The 22,228-nt window shown below is 36.8% G+C and overlaps 1 protein-coding gene across 1 annotated transcript in view; it reads right to left on the bottom strand.

Annotated features, from left to right (window-relative positions):
• Positions 1-22,228, bottom strand: part of Gbe1 (1,4-alpha-glucan branching enzyme 1) — a 258,120-nt gene that overhangs the window by 13,334 nt on the left and 222,558 nt on the right. Inside the window, exons 13-14 of the mRNA XM_076549097.1 lie at positions 15,695-15,879; positions 13,989-14,119 (exon numbers count right to left, since the gene is read on the bottom strand). Coding sequence (XP_076405212.1) covers positions 13,989-14,119; positions 15,695-15,879 — 316 coding nt within the window. The remainder of the gene's footprint in view (positions 1-13,988; positions 14,120-15,694; positions 15,880-22,228) is intronic.

The raw sequence follows: 22,228 nt of genomic DNA, 5'->3' as shown, positions 1-22,228 counted from the left end.
TCTAATATAAATTTGGAGTAAAAATATGAAAAGTAAACAGAAAATTTACTTTTGAGTACACTTAATATTTTAAAATTTAAATAAATTAGTAATTTAGCTTTTCTTTAGGGGAATACTTTCTTAGTCTTATTAGCTCAAAATAATCATGGAGTCCCAGAAAGAGGCAATATCTTCATGCATGAGCTGCATACACATTCAAGTTTGAGAACAATATCTTCATCAAAAGTTTAAATGACAGCCACAGATTTAATTATGTGCCAAGTAGAAGCACATTTGTATTCTAAGCTAGGATGTGCTTGTTTCATCAACAAAAGCTTTCTGGTTTTAGACTACAAAATGAACTCCAATCCCTGCAAGATCGATGTCTTATACATTTCTAGATACTGTGAAATGTGAATATCAATAAAGCGAGCTCAAAGGATGTCTTGCTCAAATGTCATTATCTACCATGTTAATTAATTGACGAGCATGCTTTGTAAAATGCATTTTCATGCAAAATTTTGGTTTATTCTTGGGTGTGCTTAAGGACACACATCAGTAAATAGCAGATGGAATGATAATACAAAATACCAGGGCTATGCAACTCTCTTTACAAACAGGAAAAGTGTTCTAAATCCTTTACGGAATATTTCTGGTGATCCTATCTAGCCATGTTTCATTATCTTGGAAATTATGTAACTTAAACTAAAAGACATCATTGCTTTTCAATAGTTGGAAAAAGGAGAACTGTGATAACAACAAAGTGCCCACATTGCTAGCTTATGTTCCTTCTAGAAAATATGCTCTGTCCATACCATCATTATCTACTTATAAATTCAGCTATGTAAGGAAGCAATAGCAATTATTTAGAACTGAATAAGAAAAATAGATTAGTTTTGTCTTTAAATAGAAACCTTATTATCAAAACCAGTTTTTACTATGCTCATAAAAAAATCCCTAAAATACCAAAACCCTATCATGCTTTTAACTAAAAAATAATTTTGATTTTTGAATGTAAAGAAATACCTTACCCCAGGTTGGAAAGGTAGTTCAATGGAATAGAGCTGTCTATGCAAGCCTAAGATCTGAGATCCTATCCCGAGTATCTACTAAAATCCTACTGGGTGTGGCACTACCCATCTGTAATTCCAGGGTTGGTAGGGCAGGGGCAGTTAGCATCCAGGGGCTAACCTCTGGCCTCTATACACCCTTGCACCAGTGAGTCAATCAGCAAATGTGAAGAGGCCTCCTGACCCAGGAACTTTCTCCCAAGCAAACTTACTCTAAACTTATACTCCAAAAGCCTGCAACAGAATCAAATAAATACATATCTAAAAAGAAAAGATGGTTGGGAGTTTGAGAGAGTCTGAAAAACAGACAATTATAGGCAGTTAGGTACATCACAACAGTCATTTCCAACAGCCAAGGAAAGGAGGCAGCATTCACAAACACTCTGTGGATTTCATTCTGGAAAAAAACAAAAAACAAAAAACAAAAACAAAACAAAACAAACAAACAAAAAAAAACCAAACAAACAAAAAACCTGCTTTCAATTCAGCTGTGTCAATTACAATCTTTGTCTCTTAGCATTACTTGCCTGCCATGAGCCTCAGTTTCTCCTCTGCAAATGAGGTAAGAAAGCAAAGCCTTTCTTCAGGGATTAAGTGAGGCAGTCTTCCCAAGTGCTTAGACCAGGCTGTAGCACAGGGAAGCTGCTGAAGTTGCTCTCTGTGGTGGCGCGGTTATTACAGAACTACACACTGCATACATACAGCTCTCTCAGAAGACGTAACTGCAAAGTAAGCCTACTTAGATTTTATTTGACTTGAGAATCAATTTAGCCAATTCTTTCTTCACAGAGTTGGTCTTTTCTTCTAATGCCTTCGCTCTAAGTAGAATCTAAGCTTTTCTTATTGTTTACAAACTTCTACATTAAAGTTCTATTAATCAGTACACACAGATTTTTGAAAATTAGATATTTAAAATTTTTCTTTTTTAAAATGTAAAATGCCCTTCAAATTTCTGAAAATGGTGAGTCATTTTGTAAAGGCTTTTCCAACGACTTATATCCAAAACTAACCATGACCCTATGCTTTTTCGCACTGATAAATTTTTTTTAAAATTTTATTTTACAATACCATTCAGTTCTACGTAACAGCCACAGATTCCCTTGTTCTCCCCCTTCCTGATAATTTTTTAATTGAAATTGGTCTGATTTTTAAAGCTACTTATCAATTTTAAAAATGCTATAGATTCATTATCTTTCAGATTATTTGACATAATTTCTGTATTTATTCCACTGTTTTTGAAAACCTAGTTTATTATTTGTGAGCACATTGTTTCATCATTTTATTGCAATTCCACCTTGGATTCAGATTTTCAATCAGAATGTGTTTTGACCAAACTTTAGGAAAGAATTTCCTACTACTTTTGTCATAAAATACTAACCTGACCTTTCTTCTCTTAGGGGACGGAATTATAATTTTATATTTGTATAAAGAAGCATTCTTATAAAATTTCATTTCATTAGCTGTAATGCTTAAATGTTTAAAACTACTTTATAACCCTTAAGACAGATTTGTAATAGAAACTCTTTTGAGATAAATAACAATAGGTAAACAAGTACATGTAAATGTGAAGCAATTAATTCTCAATAAAATAAGTGATTGGTATGAGCCTTGGAAATTAAGACATTTTACATAATTCTTATTTGATGGGAATAAATGACCAAAAGTTTATTAAGATACGACAAACATATAGACCTTCATTATCACCTTTGATGGTTAGCTTTCTTAGTAGTTCTACTTAAGTACAGAATTGATCAAAAAGACTATACAAAATCACATATCTTTTGAGTAGGTGGAGCAAGAATACACACTTTGTACCATTCTACTTTAAAGTGTATAAACATTAAAATACTTAAAATGGAGTTCAATCGGCAAAAGAGAGGAGGGCTTATATAAGCAAGAGCTATTGAGACCATGATTGGAAAAATCACAGGGACAAATAGCCAAACTAGTGGAAACATATGAACTGTGAATCAATAGCTAAGGAGCCACCATGGAACTGGACCAAGTCCTCTGGATAAGTGAGACACTTGATTATCTTGAACTGTTTGGGAGGCCCCCAGGCAGTGGAATGTGTCCTTAGTGCATGAGCTGACTCTTTGGAGCCTGGGGCCTGTGCTGAGACACTTTGCTCAGCCTTGGTGTAGGGAGGAGGGGACTGGACCTGCCTCAACTGAATCCAATAGGCTGAGCTGACTCCGCAGGAGAGATCTTGCCTTGGAGGAGGTGGGAAAGGGGGGTGGATTGGGGGGGGGAAATCTGGGGGGGAGGAGGAGGGGAGGACAGGGAAATCTGTGGCTGATATATAAAATTAAGTTAATTATAAAATAATATTTAAAAAAATCATCATTGTATCTGTGGTATTATAAGTATCATTTTTAATATGTGAAGTAACAGAAATATATTAACTTTCAAGAATATCATTATTTAGATCTTTCTTAGTGCATGAGGAAGTCGAATGAGCCAGAGCTGAGCTAGTTTGACATAAAGTATGGTGAAGAAGTGTGCAGGTTTGGTTATGACTGTGAGGGCAGAAGAGCAAACAAGCATCACCACCACAGACAGATTTCTACCAATTTTTCTCTCTTGTTTTGTGATTACCATGACATTTGAAGAAAACATAATCCAATGATTCAATTAAAACCACAGAAGCCAAAAGTATTTGAAGAAATGACATTTGAAGAAAACATAATCAAATGATTCAATTAAAAGCACAGAAGCCAAAAGTATTTCTCAGTAAATTATGACATACTCAAGAAATAAAGTGATCACAACAGATAGCCTATGTCCATGAATTAGAATTAACATTGTTAAATGGTGATAATACTCTAAGCAATCAATAGCCACAATGTGATCACTATCAACTGTCCTCTGACATTATTCATAGAAAAATGAAGAAAATCTTTAACACGTATATGAAACCACAGAATACCTGGAATAGACATCAACTTGACAAAGAACAAAGTTGAAATTATCATACTATCTGTAGCTGGAAGTTTTCCTGTGTCTCACCTGGCTCGCAGTCAGGACAAATCTCCCACCCACAGTCCCTCAGCCTTTTATAAAATAATCACTCAGAAGTTTATATTAATTGTAACTACTTGGCCATTTGCTCAGGCTTATCACTGACTAGCTCTTACACTTAAATTAACCCATAATTCTTATTTATGTTTAGCCATATGGCTTGGTACCTTTCTCAGTTCTGCCTTGTCATCTTGCTTCCTCTGTGTCTGGCTGGTGACTCCTGACTCAGCCCTTCCTCTTCCCAGAATTCTCCTCGTCAGCTCATCCCGCTTATCCTTCCTGCCTGGCTACTGGCCAATCAGCATTTTATTAAACCAGTGTACAAGGGCATTATCCCACAGTAACTATCAGGTTCCAAAGTTCAATATAAAACTATAGTGACCATTATAGCACATTAATACCATTATATATATATATATATATATATATATATATATATATATATATATGTATGTATGTATTCCAAAGAGACAGACCAGAGAGCCTGGGAACAAACTCACTTATTCTACTAATCATAGACAATGGTGCCAAGAGTATTCAGTAGAGAATTTATCTACTCTATAATTTGTGGTGGGTGGGTAAATTGGATATCCTTTTGGAAGAGAATGGAAATATGTGTTCAACATCACTAATTATTGGGGAAATAGTAACCAAAGTTGATAGATACATCACCACATATGTGTCAGGACTGCTATTACCAAAAAGTCCAATAATGATCATTGGAAAGAACATGAAGCAGGGTGGTGCCACTATAAGTTCTTACAGCCACTGTGGAGAATATAATGAAGACCCATAAGCATAAATTCACAATACCAGTCTTAGGTATATAACCAAAGAAAATGAAGCCAGCAGTTTGAAGAATATGTAGATGCCAACAAGCCATGCAGAACTGTCCAAAATAACTAAGAAAATGAAACAACATCAATGTCCAAAATGTAGTGTTTATCTGTAATCGAATATTTGACATAAAGGAATTGTTCGCAATAACATATACCCAGGAGATATTATACTAAGGGAAATGAGCCAGCCATAGCAAGCAAATATTATATAAGAACACTTACATGGAGAATCTAAACAAGTTGAATTCTAAAGAGAGATGAACAGTGATTGTTGTGGGCTGCAGGGCAAGTGTGAGATGTGGATAAATGGAAGGCTTTTGTTCAATAAACTGGACAGCTAATGCACAGCATGATTAACTTTGGTTAATAATAGATTTGATAGTAAAACTAACTATGGGTTTTCATTATAGTTATTCTCATCACACATGCAAATGCACATATAGCAAGTGTTATGGAATATTATTTTAAGATGTGTCACATTTGTTTATGCTGTGGAACATTTGTTAAACAATGCAAAGATGTGGTGCATTCTTTAATGTTGTATTTGTTTAACTCTGTGAAGCTGTGTTATTGTGCCTGTGTACAACAGCTGATTGTTCTAATAAAGAGCAAGGCAGGAGAAAAGATAGGCAGGGTTGGCAGGCAGAGAGAATAAATAGGAGGAGAAATCTGAGAAAAGGAAAAGCAAGAAAAGGAGAGGAGGACATCAAGGGCCAGCCACCCAGCTACATAGCAAGCCATGGAGTAAAAAGTAAAGAAAGTATACAGAACAGAGAAAGATAAATGCCCAGAGAGGAAAGGTAGATGGGATGATTTAAATTAAGAAAAACTGGCTAGAAATAAGCCAAGCTAAGGCCTGGCATTTATAAGAAAGAATAAGCATCTGTGTGTATTTATTTGGCAGGCCCCCAAAGAGCAAAAGAGTTAAAAACAACCACTAACAAGCAAGTAACTGTGTAAGGCGGAGACTATATAAGTAACCATTTACAATATATCTGTGTACCAAGATAACATATTGTATACTTTACATCTATATAACTTTGATTTATCAGTTAGGATTTAATAAAGCTATAAACATTTTCCATTCATGTTGAGCTGGGATTTTTTTGAATGTTGCAAACTAGGGTAGCATAAGACAGCCCCCCAAAAAATTTTGTCAGAGGAGCCACTACCTTTTGCAAAGTGGGGGAGAGAACACAAGTAAACACAGTATACTAATTAGTGAGCTTTCCTTTATGTACAGGAACGGCGTTGCTGTAAGGCAACAAAAAGATGATTTGTCATCCAAATCTAAAACTGTGCTGAAAGGGAGAAACTCGATTAAATTTCATATATTCACTTACCAGGACTTTGACCTTTCGAAAGTTATGAATCTTTCTGATCCTCATATGTAGATTAAGGATAAGAGCACTAGACCTCGCCAGCCTTACTGACATAATGTGAAGATTGGATGGGCCAATGTAAATGGAAGTCTATAAAGTGCTATGGAAATTCAACTTCTGACACTAATTTTAAAATAAGCACAGAGACTTCCTCACCAAAGTAATTCTATTTGATTTGAACGGTCTGCAAAGTTCATACTGGAGTTCTATGTTGAAAATATCAGAGTCCATGCTTCCCATTATTCCTAACATTCATTTATCATCACCCACCTGCACAGAGCTTGGTTACAGAGCAGAGGCCAAAGCATGCAGGTCAATAGAGGATGCCATCACAGTGTCAACTGTTGAGTCTAAGGGAATGTACCATGTCTTCAGGGCAAGGACAGCAAAAAAGGAGAAATAAAGACAACAACTGACTTGGGTAGGAGGGGTTATTTCACAAAGAAATTGAGAGAGGGAAGTAAAGAACATTAAAATATTTCTACAAAACACAGAAAGGCGGGTGCTAAGAAGCAAAGTCAGGAAAATAGTACAGGAATAAGGGAGGGACTTTTCAAGGAACAGACCATGTTCAGTTACAATACTGTAAAAGGAGTGAGAGGAATGATAATGTGTTAAAGAACTGGGGAGTCAGACATGGTAAGAGGAATTTGGAAAAGAGAGTTCAGGCCATAGTGAGGAAGACTACCTGCTGAGTTCAAATCTTCTAATACATACAATATAATGGAACATAATGTAAAACAACATAATAGCACAACACTACTCCCAGGAATTCAGTGCATGTCAACTTCCTATTACCACACCAAGACAATGAGTAAGTGCTTTGGTGATGAAAACACTGAAAAGTAAACAATCTACTTCTTTAGTATAAATAAATGCCAGAGGTAGAACATGAACCCTCAGAGTGTAATAGTCTAGACACTACTCTTGCACAGAAAGCAAATTTACCCACTACATCTGGAGGCATTTAACAGTTACTTGGGCCATGGGGAGACAAAGGGGTCAGAGTTCATTTTCTCTTGGGCATTTACTCCTGGGCATGCAACCTATCCCTAAGAGTAGTTTGTTTCCCCAGTGAGGTTTCCTTTTAGAAGGTGGTGATAAGCACCTCCTTCAATTACTGGTAATATATCATAAGGTGAACATGTATTGTTTTTAAAGATTCTACTATTTCTAAATTCATTTTCATCCAGACAAGTACAAAATGGAGGACAGGAATCTAGACTGAGCTGTTATGTATGAATTTCCAAAGTCAGGAGATACTCAATGCATTAGAGACCCATTAGTGAAAACACAGAAATGCTTGAGTATTTCACAGCATTGCAATAAATATTCAGAGCAAAGCTACCTCTCCATTCCTTATCACTACACCGGACAACAATATTAAAGTTGTGTTTATGCACATACAGTCAAGGGATGCTTATTTATTACTGCCTATAATCATGTGAATATGAAAATGTTATAGTAGTTATATTTTGATCATCAAACTATTTTTTGTACTTTATGATTCATCTCAAATTCCTGAAGTGAAGAAAAAAAGCCAAATCAAATCTTCTTGCCAGGAAAAAAAATGGTGCTAGTCACTGACTGTCATTAAATGACAAGGACTGCTAAGAAGTATTTAACAATGAAAAAATAACCAAACAGACTCCATAAAAATGTTTAAAACTAATATTGTTATCTAGAGACTGAATAGCAGAGTGTAATCAACTCCTGCATGTACATTTCATGATGTGTGCATTTCTGAAAACTAAAGATGAAAAAGAACTGCAATAAATATAAAATTGCCATTTACTTATGTTACCCTGTTCACCAAAAAGCATGATAAAGAGACACACAGATGCACAACAAGGGAGGAAAGATGTGCATATGCTTCTAGTCACTGTTACACATTACAGGACGCATCCTTTTCCATGTGCTTTGTGTTGTACCCAAACATCAATATCCTATAAAGCCAAAAAGGTGAATCTAGACTCTATTTCTTTAACCCAGAAATCATCCTTCACATGTACAGTATCCTCTTGACACAGTGTGGCATGTAGTTAATCCTAAATTAATTACTTTGCTTTTATTTGTTTCACAAAGTCCTGATTCTGTATAACAGTGTTACATAACCACACTTCAAAGGCTTCTCTAAACCAAGCAACACAGCCGTGGCCCTGCCTTCAGCGATCACACTCCAGTGAGTCATCCAAATGACCTTATTTGCTCATTAGAAAACATGCATACTGGTTGCAAATGTCATACTCTGAATTTACATTTTAAAAGGCACATCTTGCAGCAGTTTAATAAAAATATTTTTTAAGATCTCAGGTCAAATCCAACTATTTACTCATCTGTTCCCTTAGCTTTAACTATTTTTGGCCTGCGTTCACATACTTCTCACGAGCCATGTTTGTGATGGCTCCTTTTAGCATCTGATCTGTGACAGTTGAAATGCCATTTGGAAAGGGGGATGCTATTGTCACGATCATGCCCACCTCCGCCCCAGCAGCATACTGACAGATGACTTAAAAAACCTGTGACTGTTCTGTTGTTTATGCTTCCAGGCTGATATTCATTTTTATAGACCGAGTCATAATGCCTTACAAAAAAGCCTTTGAGGTTATATGTTTGCATACGCTATTATGCAGTAAACTTGGATGCCGTAGAGGGGTTTACATACAGAGCCATGGTGCATCCATATTCCATGCCAGAATACAGAAAGCAACTCCAACAGAAGAAGAAGAAGACCTGAATACCTATTTTCATTTTAAAAGAACAGATTTTCCCTTTTGTAGACTTTGGTTACAAAGGAAACAGGGAAGAATTCCTGGGGAAGAATATGTGGCAGGTGACTGGAGGTGGGAAAGGAGATAGGAAGGCTGGGGAAGTGTGCAGATTGCCACAATTGTTTGTGCAATTTTCTAATGCAACTCATTTTCTTCAGAATTGCATCAAAATAATTTCAACATCATAGAAATAGTAATCACTAATCTCACCATTGCTATCGTGCCAAAACACATGTAAAAAATATAAAAATAAGGGAAAATGTACCATAAGATTACTAGAAGGGCATGGACTTTGTAATAAACACAATGCTTGATTTTTACCAGCTACATGCTGGGAAAAAGCCTCTGGTACTCTCAGGCTTGTCTACTGGTTTGTTACATGAGGCTAATACAATTCTCCTTAGAGGCTGCACAGGGATATAAGACAAAATAAGTAAAATTAAAACAGATGGCCTTCAGAAGATATATCACAAAATACAACATTTCTCACATCACCTAAAAAGTGGCACTACCATTCATACTGTGTCTTACAAAGAACAGTTTTTCCTTAGGGCCCCACATGTTTTAATTTTCATTCAGTGCCCACTTGATAATATTCTGGGTGAAGAAATGAAACAGTGATACATAAAATACAAAGGGTACTGTGTTTCCTCTTTGCAGATGAACAGTGTGAAATCACAAGAAAAGATAATATACTGGGAAAATATATTCTAGCTTTCTAACCATGAAATGTGAAGCCTGCCTGTTACCAAGTGCATTAAGGTCTCAGCTATGCACTATCACATTGCTGTCATCCGCTAGACCGAAGAACCCTGGAATTGGTGCACTGAAGATTAACAGCTGAAATGATATATGATGCATGTGTGTAGGTAAAGGCTCCCTGCTATTGTTTTTGCTATTCTCCTTGACACAGGTACTAGCTCTTTTGAAGAAATAATGTTTAGTCTTGGGAGTTACCATTGGTGACCATATTTTAAAAAATTATGGATACAAATAAGTCTTATCTCTCAGTTTCCCAAATTTCATATTGCCGTGAAAGATAGCTAAAAGCCAACTTAAAAGTTTTCTCCTCCCTTGCCAAAAGAGCTCCCTTTACAATTTTCTGAGAAGACAGTCTCCATGAATTCTCCAAAGATCTGAGTCAGGTTCATGCCTTGCCATTTAATATGCAAGATACACAGGTTCAAAAATTGATACTGCTTGAGAATTCATACATGTTACCTACAACATATTTGTACTTCAGAGTGATAGAAGAAATTCAAATGACTTTTGCAGAAACTTGAAACTTTTGTATTGAATTCAGTGTCTTCAGAATTCAGAATCTGAAGAATTATTTTACTTGATTAATACATCCAGTCTTGATAGCAACTATCTCCCTTCCATTTACATGCTAGAAAAGCCAATTATCATGGAACATTTTGGTAAAGTCAGAAACATAATAACAGGATCTTAATTTATGCATATCTCTATATCGAAAATCAGTCTGTAACAGTTTAAAGGTGAAAGAATACGTAAAAAAGATGAAAGGTCAAAAACAAATGAGACTTGCACGATGTTATGGATTATAAAAAGAATATTAAGCTTGGAACAACAAAATCATGCAAGAAGAGATCTCTCTTTTGCCTAAGGAATATGTTAGAATCTTAACAGCTCTGCAATGGAGAACCACCCACTGAAGAGTTCCTTTACCATATGTCACAAGAGGGTGGATAGAGGGCAAAAACTAATGTCCACTGTACTCTTTTTCATGCTAATATTTGGAATTTTGAGTTAAAATTATTAACTGAATAAGGAATAAGAGATAAGGTATTACACTGGGGAGACTAAAGAAAAGCTCGAGACTATGAATGAGAGCAGAATGAGTAATATGGCTGCTGCTGGTAGAGAAAATGACATTATACCTCTATTCATCAAAGAGTGTCAGCACAGAAACACAGAAATGTGGCATCTGACCTCACCTTGCCAACCCACATCTGGAAACGTGTGCTGCCAGATGTGGCAGCTTCACTTTGGATGGAAGTAGAATTTACTTTTTTAAGGACAACGAAGAAAGAGAAAGGAAGAAAGGAAAAGAGGGAAGAGGGAAGGAAGGAACAGAAGAAGGAAGGACCTCCAGGCATTTGGTCTGAAAGAGGGAAGCCTGGGAAGAGGTGTTGGAGGAAAGACAATGTTTTTAATAATTGAGAACTTACATGCTCATTTTGTGAAGCAGATCCTTAGGATAAAAGAGTTTTATTATCAGTCACTTCATTATCAATGACGGTCGGCATAGACTGGGTGGGCAGAACACCACTTCGCAAAACCAAGCTGACACGATGATTTTAGTCTCTGAGTTGGGGTGAGCTGTTGCTTTTAGGTGGGTAATCATGAGGCATGGGAAAAGTGTATTTCAGAAGCACTTCCATGCTCCTTTGTCTCAGAAAAGAATCCCCAGTACAGTAAAATGATCTAAACCAGCAGGTCTTAAATATATTTGAGTATTCAAATAGACATCTCATGCCACTAAGTAAAACAGCCAATGGCAGGAATGTGTTACATCATGTTGAATCATTGGCCAAATGGGTCCCATCGGTTCCACAGAACATCACCAAAGCTGTTGGTTACTCTCTATAACCTGATGGTAAGGCCTACTGTTGAAGAAATACTTACTATGTCACCAAACATGGAAAAATGGAGCTGGTGCCCAACTAGAATATTCACTATAACTGACTAAGGGTGATATTGCAGAGATATTTTGCATGCTACTAGAAGAGAAAAGTAATCCTCAATATCACCCAACCACAAGCACTGTGACTTACAATAGCAATCATCCTGGGGCAAATGTGGCACAAATGTGGTGGAGTAACCACTAACTACTTTTTGATTGGCTTGAAAGTTTACACCATGAGATGAAACCAGTACCTGAAACTAGAGAGGCAGCAGGCCTAAGGGAATACGTATGACTATTATTCTCCTAAAGTAACACAGCAATAAGACAACTCCTAATGAGCTATTGCTACACCAGCAGACCAGAGCATGCTCAACCACCATCAGACAAGCTTCTTGCAGTCGATAGCAATTAACACAGGGACACACAATGAACAACGGGCAGAGAGTGTGAGACAGTGGAGCACTAAGCCCTCAATGAGATGCTTTTATCAGATCCCTCCTCTCAAAGCACAAGGGGCTTTGCAGAAGAGGACACAGAAAGATTCTAAGTGCTGGGGATGGCAAATGACTCCAAGGAAATACTGTCTTCTCTAGTCAGAGAGGATGGATAAACATAAACTCACAGAGACTGAGACAGAACACACAAGTCCTATGCAAGTTCAAAACAGACCACCACCACCACCACTCTGCAAAGGGAAGTAGACACAAAGTCCCATGCTAACCTAGGAGTTACAATTGCTACCCACTGAGAAAGGGAAATTCAGTTCTCTCTAGTGTAGTGTCACTGGCTGTATCAATCACACTGCATGGCAGGCTTCATGCCCAGGAGTAGTCGGCCAACACAAAATGGAATCCATGTTTTTTGTGAACATATATATATATATATATATATATATATATTAGTTTTGTTTGGATATTTATTTTTGTCTTACTAGTTTTCTTATTTATATTTTGTTTTTTGCTTATTTTTTGAGAGAGAGAGAATATGAAATTAGGTAGGGAGGGAGGAGGATCTGGGATGAATTAAAGGAGGGGAAAGAATATGATCAAAATATATTACGTAAAAATTTTAAAATAAAAATTAGTCAAAGGAAACTTTACATTTCTCCTTACAAACACTTTTGGGGTCCTTTCCCTTCAGAAAGAGCTCCACGTGCCTGTTCTTAATCTCTCTCCATCACCTTACTTCCAGGCTAGTTATGCTTTAGGTATTCTGCAATACGCCATGATTAACACCTGAAATTACAATCCTCTTTTCATATAATCTTTTACTGACTTGGACATGAAAACTTGCTCTAGTACATACCTTCTTACCAAGAGACTTCCTAGTTCAAAAACTTTCAACGATGTAACATAAAATCTCAGGGAGAAAAAAAAAAAGCTTAAATTAATTGAGTTTTTTAAAAAAAAATCTCTATCACACGATCTCAGTTGGGGCTGTCAGCTTTCTCTCTTAGTACTTTTATTATAGTCACCATTTTCTAATTAATCTTTTGTACTGCCCATTATCAAAAGATGGTCTATGCCTCCAACCACTGGAATGGCTTTCCTCAATTTACTATACTATATTCATGCTAATTCCAAGGTAGTAGGCTTATCATTCTCTTCCTTTCCATTTTTCCCTTGTTTTCCCATGGAATACTTTTGCTTTTCTCCCATTTATTACCTTATATCTTGCATCATACTTTGGTTTTATATCTTTCTGCTCCAGGAAGGCTCTGGCAGTATAGCAAAGACTTAAGAAAGGACTAAAAAAGAGGCCACGTAATCAGTGAACACACGTAAGTAGAGAACGCCAGAAACATATTCCTTGCTCTTTCTCTTCAGCACCCCCACCCCTGGCCTGCTCCCCTGCCAATTCTGATTTACAAAAAAAAAAAAAAAGTGAACCATGACCTAAATTTTAAAAGAGACAGAGAAAGGAGGATTATTGAGTTATATATATTCTTTCTCAACAGTCAGAGATGAAGGGGTAAAGAGACGATTATCAGAGGCAACTATGAAAGATTTTATATACAAAAATGCAGTGTGTATTGATTTCTTATTAGAACAAAATACCACGTTCGAAAATTTCCAGGACAGGAATTTTCAGAGTTTAAGCGAAGTTCGTTAATAATTCAGTACAAATAAGATGGGCAATGCCAGCCACCTCAAGTCCCTCACTTTTCAGAGGAGGAAACTGAGTTCGAGTTCCATGTTCGTCTTTTTAAAATGTGCTTATACTATGAATACATACTGAATTTAAATGGCCACATTCACTAGCAGAGAAAAGGATATTTCCCCGGCAATGCCGTCCCAACCCGGTAGTCGGTGTAGCTCTTGCTTGGGTGGAAGTTGAAGATAAAGAGGAGCCCTGCTCTCTCAAAGGTGATGGTCTTATTGTCTTCGTGTTTTTCACTCACATAGGCCTGCAAGGAGGAACACATTACATTCAAATCACTCTGAGATGCTGCAGCAAGGCAACTATTTCCTAGAGGCTTGTTCTGTCGTTCCTAATATGAGCTGTTCATTATTATTCCAAAATGAAATCCCTGGTCTCTATAGTTTTGTATGTTACAATTTTGCCAAACAACATCAAAAAGCAGTTTAAAGAGCATAAGAACCCCACCGTCCATGTTCCACCCTGAGAGCACAAACAGAGGATTAATGCTGTGGATAAGTCTGAAGTAAAAACAAAACAAAACATGGCACTTTCAGTATATAGCATTTGTGTATATTAGGCTAAGCATAAGAGCATTTTCCTTGAGACTTTGTTTTAGTACCCAGACTAATGAGGCAACATAATAAAAATTTATTTTTCAAAGTTGCTGTAAGGTTATATCCAGGTTCAAATTTATAGTTATTCTAAAAATCATACATTATTTTTACATAACTCTGCAGAGAATCAATGGCAACCTAAAGTCAGCTGCAATGTTCTGTGGATATTTCTTAATAATATGAAAAGGTCTAAAAACAAATGACACTCTCCCACTCCCTGATTCCTGTTTACAGCTGGCTTTGAAAGCCTTTGCCTCTTCGGCTTCACTTTCACCCAACTCGTATGTTGTAGATTTATTGCCGTGTTTATCAGCAGCATCCCTCCCGGTAATTTAGCAGTGAGAACTAAGGCTCCAGAGTAAACAGTGTGCCTTTCGGGATTCAACCTTGTTCCTCCTGAAAAGGAGCATCATTTTGCTCTTTCTCCTGGAAATGGCATTTCTAATAAACATGATTAGGGCATGCATATCATGGAGCCAGTCTTACTGAATATACAAATACCTTTGTTCAATCACCAAATAAGCAAACCATAGACACTTAAGTAAAAACACATCAACTGTCATTTCAAACAGTATCAATAGAAAGTAAATGGATTGTAACTAACACATACTATATGTTAATTTTTGCAAGAGGGGGGAAAAAAGCGTGTACTAAATATGCACCTGTTAATTACATTTTCTCAAACTTATTGAAAACTGAGACTTTAATTCTAGAGGAGAGTTCAGACTCATGCAAAATACAACACAGCATGCAGGTAAAATGGCATTTACTGAAATGACAAGTTGGAGACCAGTAAAGAAGGGAAAACAGGAATAAAAAAATCTAGGTGTTGTCGTAGTCATTTTTTTTTATGACAGCATAATTATTTACACAAAGGAAAGCCCGTCAAAACAATTAAGATGTTGCCACAGCCATTTCCAAAATGGGTTTCATGCAGAGTGTCTGCCATTTATTTTTAACCAATTGAAATGAAAATTGTTAAATTTAAACAATAACAACCAACTAACCAGGAAGCTAAGCAGGGCAGTATGCTTACCATTTTCATTATCTATTGGAGAGATTCTTGTGACATGTTTTGACAACCTACAGTACATTACAGGGCACTACACACTGAATAATGAAGTACTGCTCAGAAGGTCTGCATGCAGATTTAAACCGATTGCCATTCTAAGCATGCCCAGCACTCACTGGTGACTAAAACATCACATTCCGAGCAAAGGGCTTACCTGAGGAGCTGAAAGCCAACCACATCTTTCTTCCAATCTATTCATATCTCTGTCAAAGTTATTTAGGAACTTATAGCGAAGAAGGTCATCATCAGTTAAATTAAACTGCCTTCTGGCATAATGGTAACTCTCATTATTTCCTTTCCTTGGGAAGTCTAACCACTCAGGATGCCCAAATTCATTACCTGTATTAAAACAAACAAAGAGTTCCGAACTGTAAAAATCAGGTAGAAATGGTAGCATTTCTTACTAAGAGAACCCCATAATTAAATATTTTCAAAGTTCTTTAAATAGTCTAATTCCCTATAACAACTTCATCCTGTGAACGATGTAGGGGTCCACTTCACAAACAGAAAGCACCAGGCCTAGGGAGATGGCTCAAGGAGGAAAAATGCTTCTGTGCAATCAGGAGTATGTGAGTTCAAATCTCTATTACCCACACAAGAAGTCAGGCATGACTGCATGCTTTACAACCCGGGCATCACTGGGTGAAAACAGGCAGATAACTGAAGCACACTGGCCAGCCAGTGTAGCCAAATCAGAGTGTTATTGGTTGAGTGACACACCATGACTCATGGCAGTAAGGTAGAGGACAACAGAGGAAGACATTTGATTCTCTCCTCCTGCCTTCATTTGCATACACATAGGCACATACGGGCATATACTCTCATGTATTACACACACACACACACACACACACACACACACACTATACCATGACCAAACCACCAACAAAAACATTAAACAAAGCAAAACAAACCCAAACAAGGAAATCATATTTAGACTCTGAAGCCCTATGGTCCAGGTTCAGCTGATTGAAATATAAAGTTTTTTTCTACCACATTAGCATAGGCACGAATATGTAAACTCCCTGTGTTATAGACATCTAAGCTATCACTAGTACTATTCATTGTCCACATTTCTTTCTCTGATTTCTGGGTTATTTTAGACATGCATCTATAATTTGGTTCATGTGTCCGTGCGTACAGTTGAGACACTTGGACAGGAATTTATTTAAATATTATTTCTTGCTATGATGATAAGCAGAAGCCAAACGCAATTCAAAATGATCTACCATGGAATTGCTTTACATAGTAAACTTTGCTGAGAGACTGTGAAGTTTACATTGAACATCTCAGGTCCAGAGTCATAGAAATAAAAATTCCATAAAAAGTAAACTATCTGCAAGCAGTTCGCTAAATTCTAATATTTCACTCTAAATGAAAATATTTCTTATGATGGGTGCATAGTCCACCAGGGGAGAGACAGGTTTCTGGCTCCGTGAGCTTACACTGACTGTCACATGCTTACTGAGACAAGAGGCCCCTGCTACAGAAAGACTACAAGTCAGTGGAGTGCTCAGCCTCAAATGGACATGTATGTCACATCTTCCACCAACGCTCAGGGGCCATCTCCAAAGAGGGGACAGGAAAATTCAAACAGCAAAGGTCAGGAGGGACTAGAGAGAGTCACTGTATTGTGGAGATGACCAAATTACTACACTCAAACTTAAAACCTGTGCAAGATCAAACTATTAAAGTAGCATAGGGAAAAAGGTTCATGAGCCTTCACCCTACAGAAGAGCTAAGGAAAGGCAATGGCTTCTTGGGAGGGAGAACTTATTTTTCTTTAATGGTGTGGCCTCAAACTCTTTTGAATAGCTTCATATCCAGGAGTACATGTGAGACCAAAATTGGACTCACTGGGTTATTTAAACTAAAAACCTGAACAAATACTTAGTATCATACCCACACTAAGATTTTTTTATCCATTGTAACTTTTATTTAATATGTTATCAAATATAAATTCACTTATTTAAAATATAAACTAATAGGCATATTTATTTAATAGAGAACATGAAATCAAATTTCTAATAGAATGTCATAAAATGATAAAAACTCTTATTAAGTAATCTTACATATTGATCTCTATTAGATTCACGTAGGTCTCCTGAAAATCCTTCCCTAGTGAGGCTTCTTTTTAAATTGAAAGGACCAGAAAGCTGCACAACAATAACATCAACAATAACAACAAAAGTAGAAGAAACTGTATCAGCGGCTACAGACAACAAACATTCTACAGTGTGGGTTTTCATGCTATCACAGTTGTAAATGAGCTGACCTGCAGCAAATTAAGTTTAATGTAGACAAACCCAACATCAAATTTCATTTCTTGGTGCAAAGCCATAAACACAAGTGCAAAATAAATGGGAGTAAATCACGTGAAGACTCTGAAAGTGACCTTGGAATAGCAGCAAACCATTCTCAGGCTGAACCGCAAAACCTGCAAAGTGCCTGTTAGTAGCTCCCAGCTCGCAAGCCTAATGAAGAAAAATACTATCATTACGAAAAGTTAAAAAAATGTTCTCCTAAGCTGTGGTCTACAAATTATTTAGGAAATATGGCACTGTTCAAGACAGTATAGTGAAATATGACCACTGAAATGAGCTGATAACTAAGGGCTGCTGTACATTAAAGATGATCAGAAACCTAAATGTATTCTTGCAATGGCCAAGAAAGTGATGGATTTATTTTAGTATAGACAACCCTATGGACTGGGAATAACACAGTCTGAATAAACATTTGCAATTAACCAAATGGAAAATGCTATTCTAGATCACACATAAATACTATGTATGCATGTCCACATAGCATGTATATGCTCTTTGATTAATTTGATAGTTACTCAGAACCTGGACTCCTCACATGACTCTTTGGTATCCTATGGAACATATCCTATATGTGTTCCTATATACATGTTTCTTAAGTAGAAATGTTTTCTTCATACTTGCTAGGCAACTTAGCCTTTGATATATTTGAGAAACAAACACTCTATTGTTTAGGAACTAGGAAAATGGATCACAAGAATTTCCAAGCAACGTAAAAAAGAAATTATGAAGAGCATCATTTTTAAAGCTGCTAGCTGGTTTATTCAACAGATAAGAGGCTAAGAAAGTCACAATTCCTGTGAGACCCCCAGCAATGACTATGATACTTGAGAACAATACTTCTGAGTCCAGATATGCATTATGAGTAACCAGACACTCACCAACAAAGCATCTTTTAGCTCATTAAGGTATGATTATGATCAGTAGTGTAACATACGGGATGCTACCAAATTCAAAATGATGGGAAGAGAACAATTTCTGAGCTCTCACGTGGGACGACTGGTAAGAAAATCCACAGTTCATGCCATGATTCACTGAGTTCAACAGAACAGCAGACTTGAGTGCTTTCAGAAAATAAAAGGCTGACATATTTGGCTAAACAACTTTAGAACAAAATCAGGATGTAGTTGACTAAAGTTGCTACACTTAATGATTCTAGTAAATTCTACAAAGTTCTTTCTCTTCCTTTCCATTTTCTCTGTACACATTCCCATTCATGTCTGGTTAATTGTGAAAAACCTCTAAGCGCAAAATTCCTATTGGGATTCCTTTCTCTGTAATTAATTTTTTTTTCTGTTTGATGTAAAGGTCCAAGCTATAAATTGACAAGAAGCCAGCTGGTAGAGTGATGAAATTCAAGACAATATAACTAATGAAAAGCTCCAGCTCTGTTAGCTGAACATTTTGATTAGCGGGCTTGTGTATTTTGTTTCTCTAAACGGCAATGCATACTAATTTTACCTAGGAATTAATTAAAGTCTACCCTGGCCTCCGTGCTGTGGATGTTATATAAGTCTTTCTTGTTCCCAGGTTTATGTGCATATGAAAATAATGCACAGTTCTAATGAGAGGAGGGAAAAACCCTTTTCACGTCTTTACTTAACTGTATTAAAAACTAGCTTTTAAGTTTTAAACTACCTTATATTTGAGGCCTGTAATGAGTATGTTCTTAACAAAGGGAAGAACACAGGATAAAATAATGTTCCAAATCCGAGTCTGATATTTTCCTTTCTAGAAAAATAGACTTGCAATCACTAACCTCCCTCTTTGACACAGATCTGTATGGTAATGCCTGCTGCCTACATCACATGGTTCTTTTTAGCTCTATTCTGGCCAGGTGCACAACTCTAATAGATGATTACATTGTTACCACTGCTTGCATATGTAGCATGTATCAGTATCTTCCCTCTCTTATCAAGCCTATAATCTAATGGAGGAGAAAAGACATAAAGGGTCAATGAGAGCTATTATAACAAAAACAGTTGGTCAAAAGTGACAGAATACTAGATTCCCCTGCCTTCAACAAGGATGAGATGTAAAGACCCTGGGCTGGCCGTATTGGGAGGTAAAGGAAGACTATTCGAATGTTACATCTTATACAAGAAGAGAAAGGCAGCCAGTCTTCAGAGGTAATCTCAGAATTGTAGGAAATTACCTTTGCTACAAACCGGCCATATCTCTCTGTACTAGGCCCAGGAATGGCCTGGAGAAACAAAAGATAACTGACATCTGGGGTGTGTTTTAATTGTGCTTGGAAGGATACTTTTATCAGTGGCAGAAGAGGGTATCATAAGCCAGAAATTGAGAACCTTGATTTCTTATAGAGAAGACAAAGACCTAGAATAGGAATCTGAAGGCCAGAGGGTCAGAAGGAAAGCCAGTGCACATGGGAAACGGAAGGTTGAACTCGGGGAAGGAGTACATCCCACAGGAAAGGATGTCAGCTGTCCAAGTACTACCGTGGGCATGCAAGGGGAGCAAAATCTCATGTATGAGAATAATTTAGTACCATCAGTAGACACTGATGAATGGAAAGGACACTGATATATCGGAGGCTACATCTGAATTCCTGACAAGTGATTCAAGAAAAATACCTGAGCTAAGTCTTCTATTTCTTTATTCTAAGATATTCTGACAGGGAGAATTTTAATATGTTCCTGACAGAGAAGGTCATTCCCGATGGCAGCCATATATTCATGTTTACATGCTCTCTACTCCACATTATTAGAATAAAAAGAAAGTAGCACACTATTGAATGCAGGGTGTATGGTAGCAAGGTGGTTTTATTCTGTCTCTCTGCCCCAGCTCTTGCCATGTTCCCCTGATCAATTATACATAAGAAGTACGGAAGAGATTGGCAAATGACCTGTGGCCATTCGGTGGACCATTTTTAATTCAAACTATTTTTGGATTTCGTCACATCCACGAGTGAGGCGCATGCCAGCAGACAAAGTAAATGGTTCTGAAGTTTGTCAAAACCAAATGAACTAACAAACAGGAAAAAACCTTTTGCCATCGGTGCTCACAGGTACAAAATGAGATTAATTTATATTATGTATACATGCAGAAGAATGAACATAGACATGCTTACAAACAAGCAGTTTTTGAAATACTAAAGAAACATTAATAGTGAAGGGTAATTATATAATTTCTAATGCTTTTATTTACCAAATGGAAAACAATTCTAATACATGAAATGTATGACATTTAAAAATATCAAAATATTATGAATATAATATTTTAATAACTTTAAAATATTAAAAGCAGTTGTAATTTCCAGAGTGCCTCCTACATACATATGTGCTACAATAGCCATTACTTGAAATCTAACAAAAATTATTCAATACAGAAATCATTCCCATTTTAAATACTTCAGAAAAGTAATTAATGTGACTTTCTAAAGCCATTCAAGCATAACGCATCTAGGCTTGCATTCAAATTTGATGTCTGTGTTCTACCCATTGTATCCAGCCCCAGTACTTGTTTCAAACAATATGAATATAAAGTTTCTATAAATGTACAAGTGTTAGGAAAGATAGGGGACAAGAGCTGTAAATAAAACATATTTTTTAATAAAGCATATTTATTACTGACCTGTGCTTCCTCTGTATTCTGCATGTTATACTATTGTTGCTGTTAATATGCTATGTTACAGCTGGTTAGTCTCCAAAACACTTCTATTTGCCTTGGCTTGGTAGTGCTGGGGAGGGCACCTAATGCTCTGTACACATAAGCATAGGCACAAGTGCCCTTTAATTGAGCTATATCTGGAGTCCAGTATGTCTTTATCACCTGCACAAGGCTTCAGTGCTTCCCTTTGGCTTACACAGCCATTTGCCTTTTGGTTTGTTTGATTTCTTTTACTAAACAATTATTGAAATATTACAATGCCACATTTTGACTTTTTCCTATCAGACTGGGGGCAGACCCTCCAGTATTCCATTACTATCTAATGGAATACCAAGCACAACATGTACATCCAATGATTTACTAAGTTTATGGAAAACTTCTTTTAAGTGCATCATGTCTGCTTCCTTTAGCAGACGATTTCAACTGCTATTGTCCATTGTCCTTTTAGAGGACTGGGTTTGAAGCAAGGGACTCATATAAAGAAAAGGTCTAACACAGTTTCTTTATTATCACAAATTTGGATGTTATAGAAAAAAATAAGAAAAATACCAAGAAGCAACAAAAAGAAGTGTGCATACACAAAAGTGTATCTGCAGTCTCAGGAAGAGGACAGTGAGCAAATCTCTACAGCCTGTCCTGTGTCTCAGTGACCAGTGCTCCACTTTACAATGGTGAATCTACACAACACAGGCTTTCAGATGTTCTAGCACCTATTTAAACTCTGATCTCCACAATGT

Source organism: Peromyscus maniculatus, chromosome 12, assembly GCF_049852395.1.
Source record: "Peromyscus maniculatus bairdii isolate BWxNUB_F1_BW_parent chromosome 12, HU_Pman_BW_mat_3.1, whole genome shotgun sequence".
NCBI lineage: Eukaryota > Metazoa > Chordata > Mammalia > Rodentia > Cricetidae > Peromyscus > Peromyscus maniculatus.
The sequence above is the reverse complement of the archived record's forward strand: the minus strand, read 5'-3'. Positions and strand labels throughout refer to the sequence as shown.